Source organism: Oncorhynchus kisutch, linkage group LG18 (assembly GCF_002021735.2).
Source record: "Oncorhynchus kisutch isolate 150728-3 linkage group LG18, Okis_V2, whole genome shotgun sequence".
Taxonomy (NCBI): Eukaryota; Metazoa; Chordata; class Actinopteri; order Salmoniformes; family Salmonidae; genus Oncorhynchus; species Oncorhynchus kisutch.
The window spans coordinates 74,585,343-74,602,534 of NC_034191.2; the positions used below are offsets into that span (position 1 = coordinate 74,585,343).

General features: G+C 43.7%; 1 protein-coding gene across 7 annotated transcripts in view; it reads right to left on the reverse strand.

The window, feature by feature from the left end:
* LOC109909794 (guanine nucleotide-binding protein G(olf) subunit alpha-like) overlaps positions 1 to 17,192 on the reverse strand; it is a 60,240-nt gene that overhangs the window by 4,937 nt on the left and 38,111 nt on the right. For 6 of the 7 annotated variants that reach the window (XM_020508820.2, XM_020508822.2, XM_031796786.1 and 3 more), the window contains exons 6-8: positions 2,667 to 2,721; positions 1,751 to 1,824; positions 1,076 to 1,134 (exon numbers count right to left, since the gene is read on the reverse strand). In XM_020508820.2, the coding sequence (XP_020364409.1) occupies positions 1,076 to 1,134; positions 1,751 to 1,824; positions 2,667 to 2,721 (188 nt within the window). Of the gene's footprint in view, positions 1 to 1,075; positions 1,135 to 1,750; positions 1,825 to 2,666; positions 2,722 to 3,430; positions 3,584 to 17,192 lie in introns of those variants that run through there. The other variant, XM_031796787.1, reaches the window with a different exon arrangement.

The following is a 17,192-nucleotide window of genomic DNA, read 5'->3' on the forward strand; positions in this document are numbered from 1 at the left end:
GCCTGGGCATTATCATATGTGCTAACATGAGTCTTCCAGTTTCAGAAAAGTTTACTTGAAAAGGTTACTCGTTGACCATCATTCACCGAACCACCATAGTTATACTCACAGCACAACATTGAGCAGAACAGCACAGTGGGGAGCAGAACAGCACAGTGGGGAGCAGAACAGCACAGTGGGGAGCAGAACAACACAGTGGGGAGCAGAACAGTACAGTGGGGAGCAGAACAGCACAGTGGGGAGCAGAACAGCACAGTGGGGAGCAGAACAGCACAGTGGGGAGCAGAACAGCACAGTGGGGAGCAGAACAGCACAGTGGGGAGCAGAACAGCACAGTGGGGAGCAGAACAGCACAGTGGGGAGCAGAACAGCACAGTGGGGAGCAGAACAGCACAGTGGGGAGCAGAACAACACAGTGGGGAGCAGAACAACACAGTGGGGAGCAGAACAGTACAGTGGGGAGCAGAACAGCACAGTGGGAACAGCACAGTAGGGAGCAGAACAGCACAGTGGGGAGCAGAACAGCACAGTGGGGAGCAGAACAGCACAGTGGGGAGCAGAACAACACAGTGGGGAGCAGAACAGCACAGTGGGGAGCAGAACAGCACAGTGGGAACAGCACAGTAGGGAGCAGAACAGCACAGTGGGAACAGCACAGTAGGGAGCAGAACAGCACTGTGGGGAGCAGAACAGCACAGTGGGGAGCAGAACAGCACAGTGGGGAGCAGAACAGCACTGTGGGGAGCAGAACAGCACAGTGGGGAGCAGAACAGCACAGTGGGGAGCAGAACAGCACAGTGGGGAGCAGAACAGCACAGTGGGGAGCAGAACAGCACAGTGGGAACAGCACAGTAGGGAGCAGAACAGCACAGTGGGAACAGCACAGTAGGGAGCAGAACAGCACAGTGGGAACAGCACAGTAGGGAGCAGAACAGCACTGTGGGGAGCAGAACAGCACTGTGGGGAGCAGAACAGCACAGTGGGGAGCAGAACAGCACAGTGGGGAGCAGAACAGCACTGTAGGGAGCAGAACAGCACAGTGGGGAGCAGAACCGTACACAGAATCCAAACTCACCATTAAAGCACTGGATCCATTTTCTCCTCTCGTCTCTCTGGCCGCCTACATCAAACATACTGAGAGAGAGGGACAAACCTGTTAACTTCTGTATGGGCCAATGTGTGGAAGAAGCACATTTAACTCAACCATGTCTTGATCTCAAATCTTGAGAGACAGTCTATTAGACTAGTTTTCTACATGGAGTGATGGTGCTGGAAACAGAGCCCCCTTGTGGGTAAAGTTAACCACAACACTAAACCACTTGGCAGTATGTTGATTTGCCGTGTCATGGTGTTTCAGTGCAGATACTTTCCATTTAGTGTGCATTTGTTAGACAACCAAAATGTTAATTAGCAAAAGGAAAAGACAAAAGACTCTTCCAAAGAAATGTTGGTGGTTGACTGTAAATGGTATGATACTAAATCACATTTGACTTAGCTACATTTGTATTTTAACAAATTATGTCCATATAACAAATAAAACCTAACACAAAGAAGCAAAGCTTTATGCTTTTCATGACAGCCATTTAGAGACAAATTTAAAAAACGACCCTAGACGACCACAAGGTGGGGACATTTCCATGATAACAGGAAACCACCATAGCCATGTACATACAGTACATTGTTCATACAGTTAAGACAACAGACAATGCTGTGTAACATTACATCACAATGAAGGAAAGGGAACACTTACTGAAAGTTCACTTTGTCGACTTGAAATCTTGTTTCAAAAATACCTGAAGTCAAAACTCGGCAGCGAAGCAAGTCCTGGGGTTCAAAAACAAGAGGGGCACAGAGATGAAGAGATGCACAAAAAGAATAAGCAAAATAGAAAGGAAGAAAGAGAGAATTTGAAAACAAATCAAACATGGATAAACTCCCATAACTGTGAGGTGAAATACCGGTGTGCAGTCATGTTGCCATGAGAAAAGGGTAGCCAGTGGAGCACAAACAACATCGTAAATACAACCAATATTTATGTTCAATTTCCCTTTCATACTTCAACTACTATCACATTGTTAAAACACTGTACATTGCCAACAATATAACATTTGAAATTAAAATGTACTAATGTTTCCCTTGTTTATTTCCCTTTTGTTTATTGTGAATTCCATTTGCTTTGGCAATGTAAACATATGTTTCCCATGCCAATAAAGCCCTTTGAATTCAATTGAATTGAGAGAGAGCGAAAAAGAGTGACGGACTGAGCGAGAGAGAGAGAAATAAGGAAGAGAGAGAGAAATAAAGAAGAGAGAGAAATAAGGAAGAGAGAGAGAAATAAAGAAGAGAGAAAGAGTAACGTTTTCCTACACAGTGGTTCAGATGATACAGCTAAACAACATTTAACATGTCATTCAGCAGTACATTAGAGCTGTCATTCATCAGTACATTAGAGCTATGTCATTCATCAGTACATTAGAGCTATGTCATTCATCAGTACATTAGAGCTATGTCATTCATCAGTACATTAGAGCTATGTCATTCATCAGTACATTAGAGCTATGTCATTCATCAGTACATTAGAGCTATGTCATTCATCAGTACATTAGATCTATGTCATTCATCAGTACATTAGAGCTATGCTCCAGAATGTTGAAAAGCCTGCTAACCTGATCTGTTGGTGTGTAGTCATTCGACCTCACAGACTCAATTTTGTTCAAGAAGCTGCAAAACAGGAAACAAAAGACATAATTAAGTGACACTGGCCTGGATCTAAGGAACAGTACATATCACTGACATTACAGTAGAATAGATAAAGATCTGACTCTACACATCTTAACTAAGGAAAAGCATTAAGAAGAAATAAAGTCATTTTCTTGTGTCTGTTGCCATGGTGTCTTTAAACCACTCCCATACTGCACGCATGCACGCGCTCCAGTGTGTTCCTGGATAGATGCAGCATATGGCTGGACATGGCGGCTGGTTTTGGAGCTGGGGCTCTGAGACAGTCAGTGGTTAGGGACCGGAGAAGAGGGAGGGACAGTGAGAACACTAGAGAAATACACACTTCAACATAATGTGTTTCTATCAAACAGACAGTGGATCAGAGGTCTAGCCAAACACAGAACAATCATTTCATTACATAGCTATATCTGTTCTAACTGACAAAATAAAGGAACAACTTGAGGAAATGAGGGAAACAAAGTATATTGAAAGCAGGTGCGACCACACAGGTGTGGTTCCTGGGTCAATTAAGCAATTAACATCCCATCATGCTTAGGGTCATGTATAAAACGCCCAGTTGCCTATTATTCTGGCTACCATGGCTAGAAGAAGAGATCTCAGTGACTTTGAAAGAGGGGTCTCAAAGGAGTTTAGGGTGTGTGTGTGTGTGTCTCTCAGTCTCCAGAGCTCAACCCATTTGAACACTTACGGGAGATTCTGGTGTGGTGCCTGAGACAGCGTTTTCCAGCACCATCAACACCAAATTATAGAAATTCTCGTGGAATAATGGCGTCACATCCCTCCAGTAGAGTTCCAGACACTTGTAGAATCTGTCCATTGAAGCTGTTCTGGCCCAACGCCCTATTAAGACACTTTATGTTGGTGATTCCTTTTAGTTTGGCAGTTTCATGTAAATATATATATATGTAAATATATATATGTAAATAAAATATATAAATAAATAAATAAAAATAATGGGGTCCTCTCTATTCACTGTATTTCTATCTACTGCATTCTGACCATGTCACTTCACTACATAGCTAAACTCAGCAAAAAAGAAATGTCCTCTCACTGTCAACTGTGTTTATTTTCAGCAAATTGAATGTGTAAATATTTGTATGAACATATGATTGAACAACAGACATAAACTGAACAAGTTCCACAGACATGTGATGAACAGGAATGGAATAATGTGTCCCTGAACAAAGGGGGGGGGGGAATCAAAATCAAAAGTAACAGTCAGTATCTGGTGTGGCCACCAGCTGCATTAAGTACTGCAGTGCATCTCCTCCTCATGGACTGCACCAGATTTGCCAGATCTTGCTGTGAGATGTTACCCCACTCTTCCACCAAGGCACCTGCAAGTTCCCGAACATTTCTGTGGGGAATGGCCCTAGCCCTTACCCTCCGATCTCACAGGTCCCAGACGTGCTTAATGGGATTGAGTTCCAGGCTCTTCACTGGCCATGACAGAACACTGACATTCTTGTCTTGCAGGAAATCAGCCATACTGCTCGTTCTGTGCGTGGTGGCATTGTCATGCTGGAGGGTCATGTCAGGACGAGCCTGCAGGAAGGGTACCACATGAGGGAGGAAGATGTCTTCCCTGTAACGCACATCATTGAGATTGTCAACAATGACAACAAGCACAGTCCGATGATGCTGTGACACACCGCCCCAGACGGACCCTCCACCTCCAAATCGATCCTGCTCCAGAGTACAGGCCTCAGCATAACACTCATTCCTTTGACGATAAACGTGAATCCGACCATCACCCCTGGTGAGACAAAACCGTGACCCGCCAGTGAAGACCACTTTTTGCCAGTCCTGTCTGGTCCAGTGACGGTGGGTTTGTGCCCATAGGCGTTGTTGCCGGTGATGTTTGGTGAGGACCTGCCTTACAACAGGTCTACAAGCCCTCAGTCCAGCATCTCTCAACCGATTGCGGACAGTCTGAGCACTGATGGAGGGATTGCGCATTCCTGATTTAACTCGGGCAGTTTTAGTTGCCATCCTGTACCTGTCCCGCAGGTGTGATGTTCGGATGTACCGATCCTGTGTAGGTGTCTTTACACGTGGTCTGCCACTGCGAGGACGATCAGCTGTCCGTCCTGTCTCTCTGTAGCACCGTCTTAGGCGTCTCACAGTACAGACATAGAAATGTATTGCAGTCCTCATGCCTCCTTGCAGTATGAGGCACGTTCACGCAGATGAGCAGGGACCCTGGGCATCTTTGTTTTGGTGTTTTTCAGAGTCAGTAGAAAGGCCTCTTTAGTGTCTTAAGTTTTCATAACTGTGACCTTAATTGCCTACCGTTTGTAAGATGTTAGTGTCTTAATGACCGTTCCACAGGTGCATGTTCATTAATTGTTTGTGGTTCATTGAACAAGCATGGGATACAGTGTTTAAACCCTTTACAATGAAGATCTGTGAAGTTATTTGGAATTTTATTTTTATGAAAGACAGGGTCCTGAAAAGGGGACATTTCTTTTTTTTTGCTGAGTTTATATCGCTAGGAGACATTGTTATGCTGAATGACTAACACTACTGCAGATCTCATCCCCACGCTGTACCATCCCTCCCCAGCAGAGGGCGGCCCCCTCTTCCTGTTCCATTATTAAAGACAGCAGTTAGTTCCTGCCATAGAGCTAGATCAGACCATCTTGCTCTGGTGTGCACGAGCTGTATGTTCCCTGGGTGTATGTGTGTGTGTCCCTGCGGTCCCAAACCCCAGGCACGCACGCACGTGCACATTTGTAACCGCTGAACCAGCAGATACCACCCGAAACATCCCAATTCTATTTTACTCTATTCTGCTGTCTTCTATTATGCTGTCTTCTATTCTGCTGTCTTCTATTCTACACTGAGGAAGGAACAACCACAAAAGTCAGTTCTGTAAAGTTTTACTTGAGGTTGTGTTCTAACTTAAGAATTGACTTATAGGAACTGACAAATATATAGGCCTGCATGTGATTACAATGATCAAACGTTGAGCATTAGGGAGGTCCGTTATCAAGTCTATTTAACCAGGTCCATTATAAAGAACTAACCAGGTAGTTACATCCGAATGTATTTAACCAGGTCCATTATAAAGAACTAACCAGGTAGTTACATCAGAATGTATTTAACCAGGTCAATTATAAAGAACTAACCAGGTAGTTACATCAGAATGTATTTAACCAGGACAATTATAAAGAACTAACCAGGTAGTTACATCAGAATGTATTTAACCAGGTCAATTATAAAGAACTAACCAATAACACAGTAACAACCTTATATTCTGTTGTTTTATGGGACTAATTCAAACTAGCACCAGTCGGTACTCGCGTTTAAAGTGTACATGACATTGCAACAGAATTTCCCCATGGGGACAATAAAGTCACTAAGTAAGTAAGTACTGACTGGTGCTAGTTTGAATTAGTCCCATAAAACAACAGAATATAAGGTTGTTACTGTGTTATTGGTTAGTTCTTTATAATGGACCTGGTTAAATACATTCTGATGTAACTACCTGGTTAGTTCTTTATAATGGACCTGGTTAAATTCATTCTAATGTAACTACCTGGTTAGTTCTTTATAATAGACCTGGTTAAATACATTATGATGTAACTACCTGGTTAGTTCCTTATAATGGACCAGTTGGTACCAGGCAGTTGCCAATGGAATTATTTAGTAAGAACCATAGTTAATAAGATGTTACCAACCCTCTTATACAAGTTACACAGAAACCCCAAAACAAAAAAAGTATCCTATAGAGTTTGGGCCTGTAAACACGACCAAACACAGCCACGTTTCATAATTCCCTCTCCCTGACTGAGTGATCCCCATCCCTTTGCTACCAACACTCAGCTCTTAAACACAAGGTTGAACTGTTCCTCCACTAAACACAGGCCAGTGCTGCCCTGTTTTAATTTGACCCATGGACTTGTCCACAGCCTAAATCTACTGGCTGATGCTATTAATTGGTCGAATGGAAAGATGGGATCAATAGTTTCCACATTTTGAGTGTCTGTGGTGGTCAGTGTGGAAATCGGGTCACTCAACAAAAACGATCACTCACGATACAACACACAGAGAATGGCTTTACCAGAAGAACCAGACGCTTTCAAAACAGCAGGGAGAGAAATATGGATGATTGGGACGGCCTATACTGTAGTCCCTCCTAATGACAGATAATCAGACAAAGAAGAGAATGGAAACATTTTAGACCACAAGTTATGGCCTAAAGGCACATCTGTAAGCTTGATGGAGTATGAAGCCATTTCACAATAGGATGCTGTATACATAACACACACACACCCTTTGTAACACCAAAGCAGGGCCCTAAAATACACTGAAAAATATAAAACGCAACATGTAAAATGTTGGTCCCATGTTTCATGAGCTAAAATAAAAGACCCCAGAAATTCTCCATATGCACAAAAAGCTGATTTCTCTCAAATTCTGTTAGTGAGCAGTTCTCCTTGGCCAAGACAATCCATCCACCTGACCGTTGTGGCATATCAGCATGATCATTACACAGATACACCTTGTGCTGGGGGCAATAAAAGGTCATTCTAAAATGTGCAGTTGTGTCACACAACACAATGTTATAGATGTTTAAAGTTTTGGAGGAGCGTGCAATTGGCATGCTGACTGCTGGAATTGACATTAGGAGTGTGCGTAGTACTACTACTACTACATGTTAGGGAGCGGTCTTAGTACTACATGTTAGGGAGCGGTCTTAGTACTACATGTTAGGGAGCGGTCTTAGTACTACATGTTAGGGAGCGGTCTTAGTACTACATGTTAGGGAGCGGTCTTAGTACTACATGTTAGGGAGCGGTCTTAGTACTACATGTTAGGGAGCGGTCTTAGTACTACATGTTAGGGAGCGGTCTTAGTACTACATGTTAGGGAGCGGTCTTAGTACTACATGTTAGGGAGCGGTCTTAGTACTACATGTTAGGGAGCGGTCTTAGTACTACATGTTAGGGAGCGGTCTTAGTACTACATGTTAGGGAGCGGTCTTAGTACTACATGTTAGGGAGCGGTCTTAGTACTACATGTTAGGGAGCGGTCTTAGTACTACATGTTAGGGAGCGGTCTGCTGTTCCAGTTTCAACTGACCTGAGCCCTAGGACCATGCCCCAGGACTACCTGACATGATGACTCCTTGCTGTCCCCAGTCCACCTGGCCATGCTGCTGCTCCAGTTTCAACTTCCACCTGACTATGCTGCTGCTCCAGTTTCAACTGTTCTGCCTTATTATTATTCGACCATGCTGGTCATTTATGAACATTTGAACATCTTGGCCATGTTCTGTTATAATCTCCACCCGGCACAGCCAGAAGAGGACTGGCCACCCCACATAGCCTGGTTCCTCTCTAGGTTTCTTCCTAGGTATTGGCCTTTCTAGGGAGTTTTTCCTAGCCACCGTGCTTCTACACCTGCATTGCTTGCTGTTTGGGGTTTTAGGCTGGGTTTCTGTACAGCACTTTGAGATATCAGCTGATGTACGAAGGGCTATATAAATAAATTTGATTTGATTTGATTTGATCTTAGTACTACATGTTAGGGAGCGGTCTTAGTACTACATGTTAGGGAGCGGTCTTAGTACTACATGTTAGGGAGCGGTCTTAGTACTACATGTTAGGGAGCGGTCTTAGTACTACATGTTAGGGAGAGGTCTTAGTACTACTACGACATGTTAGGGAGTGTTCTTAGTACTACTACTACATGTTAGGGAGTGTTCTTAGTACTACTACTACATGTTAGGGAGTGTTCTTAGTACTACTACTACTACTTGTTAGGGAGTGTTCTTAGTACTACTACTACTTGTTAGGGAGTGTTCTTAGTACTACTAGCTTGATGTTAGGAGTGTTGTAAATACTACTAGAGCCTATGATAGGAGCTCTTCTGCCTGACAATGGAGAGAGTTTATATGAGGAAAGACGGGGCCATTTTGCATCCTGACAGATACATTAAGCAGATTAAGACTTGCACCAGTGTTTCTGCTGCACTTATTTTGCTGTGGTGGCACGCCACAGCAAAATCAAAAATATGTAACATGAAAGAAATATTAATGCGGAGGCGCACTTCGAAGACTCTATAACATATCCTTTCTCACCGCAAAGAAAACAAGTAATAAATAGACAAATCAGACAACACCATAGTAGAATAGTTGATTTATTTATCTAGTTGGCTTGTTCTTGTGTGTTCTATACTAGAGAAATATTCCTTGAGGCACATTCAAGTTACGAGTGCCACAGAGAGGAAACCATGCATTCTGACAAGCAGTCAATGCAGTCGTGGGGAAAACAGACATTTTAATGGCCTTCATTAAACAGAGGGGGATCCTAGCTTTCCATTCTAACTTTATTTATCTCTTAACTCTTAAATATGCGAGAACCGCACCATTTTAAATCTGGAGTTTATAGCAGCATCATTGTTAAGCAGGTTACTGCTCTGCAGCAATTGGATGTGAGCGCATAAATGTACCAGGGGTTAAATGTAACATGGGCCAATAGGGTAACACGCCACCCTACCTCAAAATATATTGTTTTTGAGTGACTTAAATTGTGACGAGACAACATTTTAGATGAGCGAGAGAAGTGGCAACCAGGGACAGTTGGGAGAGAAAAAAAAAAGGTGACGTGAAGTGGTTTCAGTGAGTACTGAAGTTACCCTAACAGGCAGACGCAGTTAATATAATGTAGGCCTATGTAAAAAAAAATGTATCAATAGGATGCTAACTAGGTTAAAGATCACATTTGGGATCTGGCTAATAATTAGCCCAATAGGGTAAATGCAGATAGGAAACTCCTTGCTTCAGCCTATATATTTTCTGCCACTATGCTGCATCAGTTGGGCTGCTGGTGATAATGTTAATTGCTAGTACTATGCGGACCATGCATAGGCTAAATGTTACAAAGAAACGTCCTCTCACTGTCAACCGCATTTATTTTCAGGAAACTTAACATGTCTAAATATTTGTATTTGAGCTCTTCGCTGACCATGGCAGAACACTGACATTCCTGTCTTGCAGGAAATCACGGACAGACCGAGCAGTATGGCTGGTGGCATTGTCATGCTGGAGGGTCATGTCAGGATGAGCCTGCAGGAAGGGTACCACATGAGGAAGGAGGATATCTTCCCTGTAACGCACAGCGTTGAGATTGCCTGCAATGACAACAAGCTCAGTCAGATGATGCTGTGACACACCGCCCCAGACCATGACGGACCCTCCACCTCCAAATCCATCCTGCTCCAGAGTACAGGCCTCGGCATAACACTCATTCTTTCAACAATAAACGCGACCATCAACCCTGGTGAGACAAAACTGCGACTCATCAGTGAAGAGCACTTTTTGCCAGTCCTGTCTGGTCCAGCAACGGTGGGTTTGTGCCCATAGGTGACGTTGTTGCCGGTGATGCCTGGTGAGGACCTGCCTTAGAACAGGCCTACAAGCCCTCAGTCCAGCCTCTCAGCCTATTGCGGACAGTCTGAGCACTGATGGAGGGATTGTTCATTTCTGGTGTAACTTGGGCAGTTGTTGTTGCCATCCTGTACCTGTCCCGCAGGTGTGATGTACGGATGTACCGATTCTGTGTCGTTACACGTGTCGTTACACGTGGTCTGCCACTGCGAGGACGATCAGCTGTCTGTCCTGTCTCCCTGTAGCGCTGTCTTAGTCGTCTCACAGTGCGAACATTGCAATTTATTGCCCTGGCCACATCTGCAGTCCTCATGCCTCCTTGCAGCAGGCCTAAGGCACATTCACGCAGATGAGCAGGGACCCTGGGCATCTTTCTTTTGGTGTTTTTCAGAGTCAGTAGAATGTCCTCTTTAGTGTCCTAAGTTTTCATAACTGGGACATTAATTGGATACCCTCTGTAAGCTGTTAGTGTCTTAACGACCGTTCCACAGGTGCATGTTCATTAATTGTTTATGGTTCATTGAACAAGCATGGGAAACAGTGTTTAAATCCTTTACAATGAGGATCTGTGAAGTAATTTGGATTTTTACAAATGATCTGTGAAAGACAGGGTCCTGAAAAAGGGACATTTCTTTTCTTGCTGAGTTTACATTTACCAATATATTATTGGGCTCATTTCTGGAGGCGGAAATTATATTTTATATGATGTCAGCATAATTTTATTTTCATTTATTTTGGAGTAGAATGTCCTTTTAAAAAGTCACCAGAACTGAGCTACTCAGTACTTCCACATAATAAAAAGAATCCAGGGGGGGAACCCCAGACTCCCAGAACAACCCCCCCCCCCCCACACTGCTACACATTTTTCCACAGGAAACACTTATGTGCAAATACCCCCCCCCCCCCCACACACAGAGACACACCCAGAAATACACCCAGAAATACACAGAGACACACACAGAAATACACAGAGACACACAGAGACACACCCAGCTGCAGGGGAGCTGGTGCTAAAAATAACCCTGGGAATGGATCTTCAGATTATACAAGCCCAGAGCGGGCAGATAAACACACACACTGTACCTGCCCCACTAAGATTGTGCACAAAGTGGGGGGGGGGGTAGCTAAGCACATACACTCAGCAGGACCTAGCAGTGTGACACACACACACACACACACACACACACACAGGGGAGTAGATTTATGTGCAAACTTTTGAGGAACTGCTCACAACAAGAGAGGTCTGTCCAATCCTTAACTTCCCTAAATAAAACGGGGACAAATATAAAATAGCAGAGCTCTGATAGGATGTTTTATTCCTCCAAAAGGAACAAGCCCATGCAGCTTCTTGACTCTATACTGACTGAACCCGAGCAGACAGGGTGAGGCTCCATTTGTGTTATTCCTCTAGTGGCCTCTGGGTGGCGCCCCCTCTGAGATGGGCGAAGTGAGAACACCTCCTTTGGTGACCGACTGTGCCTGCATTGGGCTGCAACCCCTGTCTGCGGGGTCGATAAGAGAGCGCTCCTCCTCTTCCTTAGCTGGCTTATGCTCGCTCGCACACACACACACAATTTACAGAGATGTGTGTATGCGCCTATAGGCCTCTTTCCATAACAGCTGGACCTAACTGACTGACGAGAGAAGTCACTACAGCTGGATCTAACTGACTGACGAGAGAAGTCACTACAGCTGGATCTAACTGACTGACGAGAGAAGTCACTACAGCTGGACCTAACTGACTGACGAGGGAAGTCACTACAGCTGGACCTAACTGACTGACGAGGGGAGTCACTACAGCTGGATCTAACTGACTGACAAGAGAAGTCACTACAGCTGGATCTAACTGACTGACAAGAGAAGTCACTACAGCTGGATCTAACTGACTGACAAGAGAAGTCACTACAGCTGGATCTAACTGACTGACGAGAGAAGTCACTACCGCTGGATCTAACTGACTGACGAGGGAAATCATAAACTACCTAAAGAAAGAGAGTACATCACACACATCAAATTTTATCTGTCTAGAAACCTCTGCACATGGACAAACAATGACCAAAGGATGTGTGGTGAGTAATGAAGGTGACAAACTAGAGAAGGAATCAAAATGTCTGACGAGGACCAAGTGGTGAAGGCAGTCAGAGGAGAAGGATGGGCCTTCAACTCTCCTCCATTTTAGATGCATTACCACCAGTATTGGAGCTATTTAGTATAGTTGCCATACAGGCATATATACAGAAGTTGCCATATACATTGTTTATTGATTTATTTCACCTTTATTTAACCAGGTAGGCTAGTTGAGAACAAGTTCTCATTTATAACTGTGACCTGGCCAAGATAAAGCAAAGCAGTGCGACAAAGACAACAGAGTCACACATAATCAAACATACAGTCAATAATACAATAGAAAGAGTCTATATACAATGTGTGTAACAATCGTCTGTTGAAGAAGGTGAGGACCAAGGTGCAGCGTGGTAGGTGTTCATACTTATATTTCAACTGAACACTAAAATAACAAAAATCACACAGAGAATGAACGAAAACCGAAACAGTCCTGTCAGGTGCAGAAACACAAAATAGAAAATAACTACCCACAAAACCCCTGTGGGGAAAAGCTACCCAAGTATGGTTCCCAATCAGAGACAATGATAGAGAGCTGTCCCTGATTGAGAACCATACCCGGCCAAAACAAAGAAATACAAAACATAGAGAAAGGAACATAGAATGCCCACCCAAATCACACCCTGACCAAACCAAAATAGAGACGTAAAAAGCTCTACGGTCCGGGCGTGACAGTGTGTGCAAATGAGGTAGGATAAGGGAGGTAAAGGCAATAAATAGGCCATGGTGGCGAAGTATTTACAATATAGCAATTAAACACTGGAATGGTAGATGTGCAGAAGAGGAGTGCGCAAGTAGAGATACTGGGGTGCAAAGGAACAAAATAAATAACAGTATGGGATGAGGTAGTTGGATGGGCTATTTACAGATGGGCTACGTACAGGTGCAGTGATCTGTGAGCTGCTCTGACAGCTGATCATTAAAGTTAGTGAGAGAGATATGGGTCTCTAGCTTCAGTGATTTTTGCAGTTCTTTCCAGTCATTGGCAGCAGAGCACGCACAGGTAAGGCGGCCAAAGGAGGAATTGGCTTTGGGGATGACCAGTGAAATATACCTGCTGGAGTGCGTGCTACGGGTGGGTGCTGCTATGGTGACCAGTGAGCTGAGATAAGGCGGGGCTTTACCTAGCAAAGACTTATAGATGACCTGGAGCCAGTGGGTTTGGCGAGGAATATCAAGCGAGGGCCAGCCAACGAGAGCATACAGGTTGCAGTGGTGGGTAGTATATGGGGCTTTGGTGACAAAACGGATGGCACTGTGATAGACTGCATCCAATTTGCTGAGTAGAGTATTGGATGCTATTTATTAAATTACATTGTCGAAGTCAAGGATCGGTAGGATAGTCGGTTTTACGAGGGTGTTTGGCAGCATGAGTGAAGGATGTTGTGTTGCGAAATAGGAAGCTGATTCTAGATTTAATTTTGGATTGGAGATGCTTAACGTGAGTCTGGAAGGAGAGTTTACAGTCTAACAGTCTATTTGTAGTTGTCCACATATTCTAAGTCAGAACTGTCCAGAGTAGTGATGCTGGATGGGCGGGCAGGTGTGTGCAGCAATCGGGTGAAGAGCATGCATTTAGTTTTATTTGCATTTAAAGAGCAGTTGGAGGCCACGGAAGGAGAGTTGTATGACATTGAAGCTCGTCTGGAGGTTAATTAACACAGTGTCCAAAGAAGGGCCAGAAGTATACAGAATGGTGTCGTCTGCGTAGAGGTGGATCAGACATGACATATCATGTACAGTGCCTTGTGAAAGTATTCGGCCCCCTTGAACTTTGCGACCTTTTGCCACATTTCAGGCTTCAAACAAAGATATAAAACTGTATTTTTTTTGTGAAGAATCAACAACAAGTGGGCCTCAATCATGAAGTGGAACGACATTTATTGGATATTTCAAACTTTTTTAACAAATCAAAAACTGAAAAATTGGGCGTGCAAAATTATTCGGCCCCTTTACTTTCAGTGCAGCAAACTCTCTCCAGAAGTTCAGTGAGGATCTCTGAATGATCCAATGTTGACCTAAATGACTAATGATGATAAATACAATCCACCTGTGTGTAATCAAGTCTCCGTATAAATGCACCTGCACTGTGATAGTCTCAGAGGTCCGTTAAAAGCGCAGAGAGCATCATGAAGAACAAGGAACACACCAGGCAGGTCCGAGATACTGTTGTGAAGAAGTTTAAAGACGGATTTGGATACAAAAAGATTTCCCAAGCTTTAAACATCCCAAGGAGCACTGTGCAAGCGATAATATTGAAATGGAAGGAGTATCAGACCACTGCAAATCTACCAAGACCTGGCCGTCCCTCTAAACTTTCAGCTCATACAAGGAGAAGACTGATCAGAGATGCAGCCAAGAGGCCCATGATCACTCTGGATGAACTGCAGAGATCTACAGCTGAGGTGGGAGACTCTGTCCATAGGACAACAATCAGTCGTATATTGCACAAATCTGGCCTTTATGGAAGAGTGGCAAGAAGAAAGCCATTTCTTAAAGATATCCATAAAAAGTGTTGTTTAAAGTTTGCCACAAGCCACCTGGGAGACACACCAAACATGTGGAAGAAGGTGCTCTGGTCAGATGAAACCAAAATTGAACTTTTTGGCAACAATGCAAAACGTTATGTTTGGCGTAAAAGCAACACAGCTCATCACCCTGAACACACCATCTCCACTGTCAAACATGGTGGTGGCAGCATCATGGTTTGGGCCTGCTTTTCTTCAGCAGGGACAGGGAAGATGGTTAAAATTGATGGGAAGATGGATGGAGCCAAATACAGGACCATTCTGGAAGAAAACTGGAAGAATCTGTGGAAAGAACTGAAAACTGCTGTTCACAAATGCTCTCCATCCAACCTCACTGAGCTCGAGCTGTTTTGCAAGGAGGAATGGGAAAAAATGTCAGTCTCTCGATGTGCAAAACTGATAGAGACATACCCCAAGCGACTTACAGCTGTAATCGCAGCAAAAGCTGGCGCTACAAAGTATTAACTTAAGGGGGCTGAATAATTTTGCACGCCCAATTTCAGTTTTTGATTTGTTAAAAAAGTTTGAAATATCCAATAAATATTCCACTTCATGATTGTGTCCCACTTGTTGATTCTTCACAAAAAAATACAGTTTTATATCTTTATGTTTGAAGCCTGAAATGTGGCAAAAGGTCACAAAGTTCAAGGGTGCCGAATACTTTCGCAAGGCACTGTATACAGTCGTGGACAAAAATATTGGTACCCTTGCACTCCTTTCAAGTAACACACAATTTTCCCTAAAAATAAGTATTTGGTCTCCACAGGTCATTATTTCCCTGTTAATAAAACAGAACCTTTTTTTTATTCAGAACTTAATATATCCATTTAAATTGACATCCTAGACTTAATATCTGGTAGCACAAACTTTGGTCAAAATAACTGCAATCAAGTCCAGCGTGTTGTCTTGAATCATTCCTGGGTACCTTTTAAAGTGTGTTTGGGGTCATTGTCCTGCTGGAAGACCCATGACCTTTGACGGAGACTCAGCTTTCTGATATTGCACTCCAAAGTGCCTTGGTATTCTTCTGATTTCATGATGCCATACACACGTTCAAGCCAATCAGTGCCAGAGGCAGAAAGCAACCCCAAAATATCACTGAACCTCCTCCATGTTTGACTATAGGGAAGGTGTTATTTTCTTTGAAAACTTTATTTTGCTTTCTGTAAACACAGAGATGGTGTACTTTACCAAAAAGCTCTAATTTGGTCTCATCTGTCCACAGCACATTTTCCCAGAAGGACTTTGGCATGTTGGCATCCAAATTGCAGTCAGGATTTTTTATGTCTCTCTCTCTCAGCAGTGGGGTCCTCCTGGGTCTCCTACCATATAACCCCCTTTCATTGAGTTGGTGACGGACGGTGTGAGTTGAAACTGTCGTACTTTGTGTTTAATGTTCAGCTTGAATCTGTGTGGCAGTTGATTGAGGTGCTTTCTCCACCATTGGAACAATGCTTTGCTGCGATCTTCCATCAAGTTCTCTCTTGCGGCCACGTCCAGTGTGGTTGGCTACAGTGGCATGGGCCTTAAATGTCTTGGTAACATTACGTACGGTGGAAACAGGAACACCAAGGTCTCTCTTTAGGCCACGTCCAGTGAGGTTGGCTACAGTGGCATGGGCCTTAAACGTCTTGGTAACATTACGTACGGTGGAAACAGGAACACCAAGGTCTCTGGAGATGGACTTGTAGCCTTGAGATTGTCCATGCTTGGCTACAATCTTGTGTCTGACCTCCTCAGATAATTCTCTGGTTGTGTTTGTTTTCTCCATCATGCTCATTTACGGTACACACAGTTACACAAAACAGAAGAATGAGTCCATTTCTATATTCAAACTGGTTGAATTAGCGATATTTCTAACTTCTAGAAGGTGCAAATAATATTGTCCGGGCCATTTTAGGATTTCTTTGTGGAATAAGCTAACATTTAGTAAATTATTCTGATATTTTGGTTTTGTTGCACTGCAAACCAAAGACATACATACGTGGATATCAAAATACATTTTAATTTCAAGCGTTTTCTGGAAGAAATGGTTAAAACATTTTTGGCCACGACTATATCATTCTAAGAAGCAGAATATCTTCAGAGCATTGGTGTGTGACTGTGTATTAGTGCGTGAGTTACATGCATATGACAAATGCTCTGTTCTGTGTGTCTAGTCTGTGTGGTGCCATCCCCTCCACTTTCCTAAGACGGCTACCACACACACACACACACACACACACGCCTGAGTGATAGAGGAGGGGGTGGAAGGTACTGGGGGCTTCACACAAGGATGAGCTGTCTGCAAGCACACACACACATTCCTCTAGGGGCCACCTATCCCTATCCAGTAGCACCACAAATGTGTGTGTGTGTGTGTGTGTGTGTGGTGTGTGTTTTGCTATAATCAGAGCTGGTGTCAC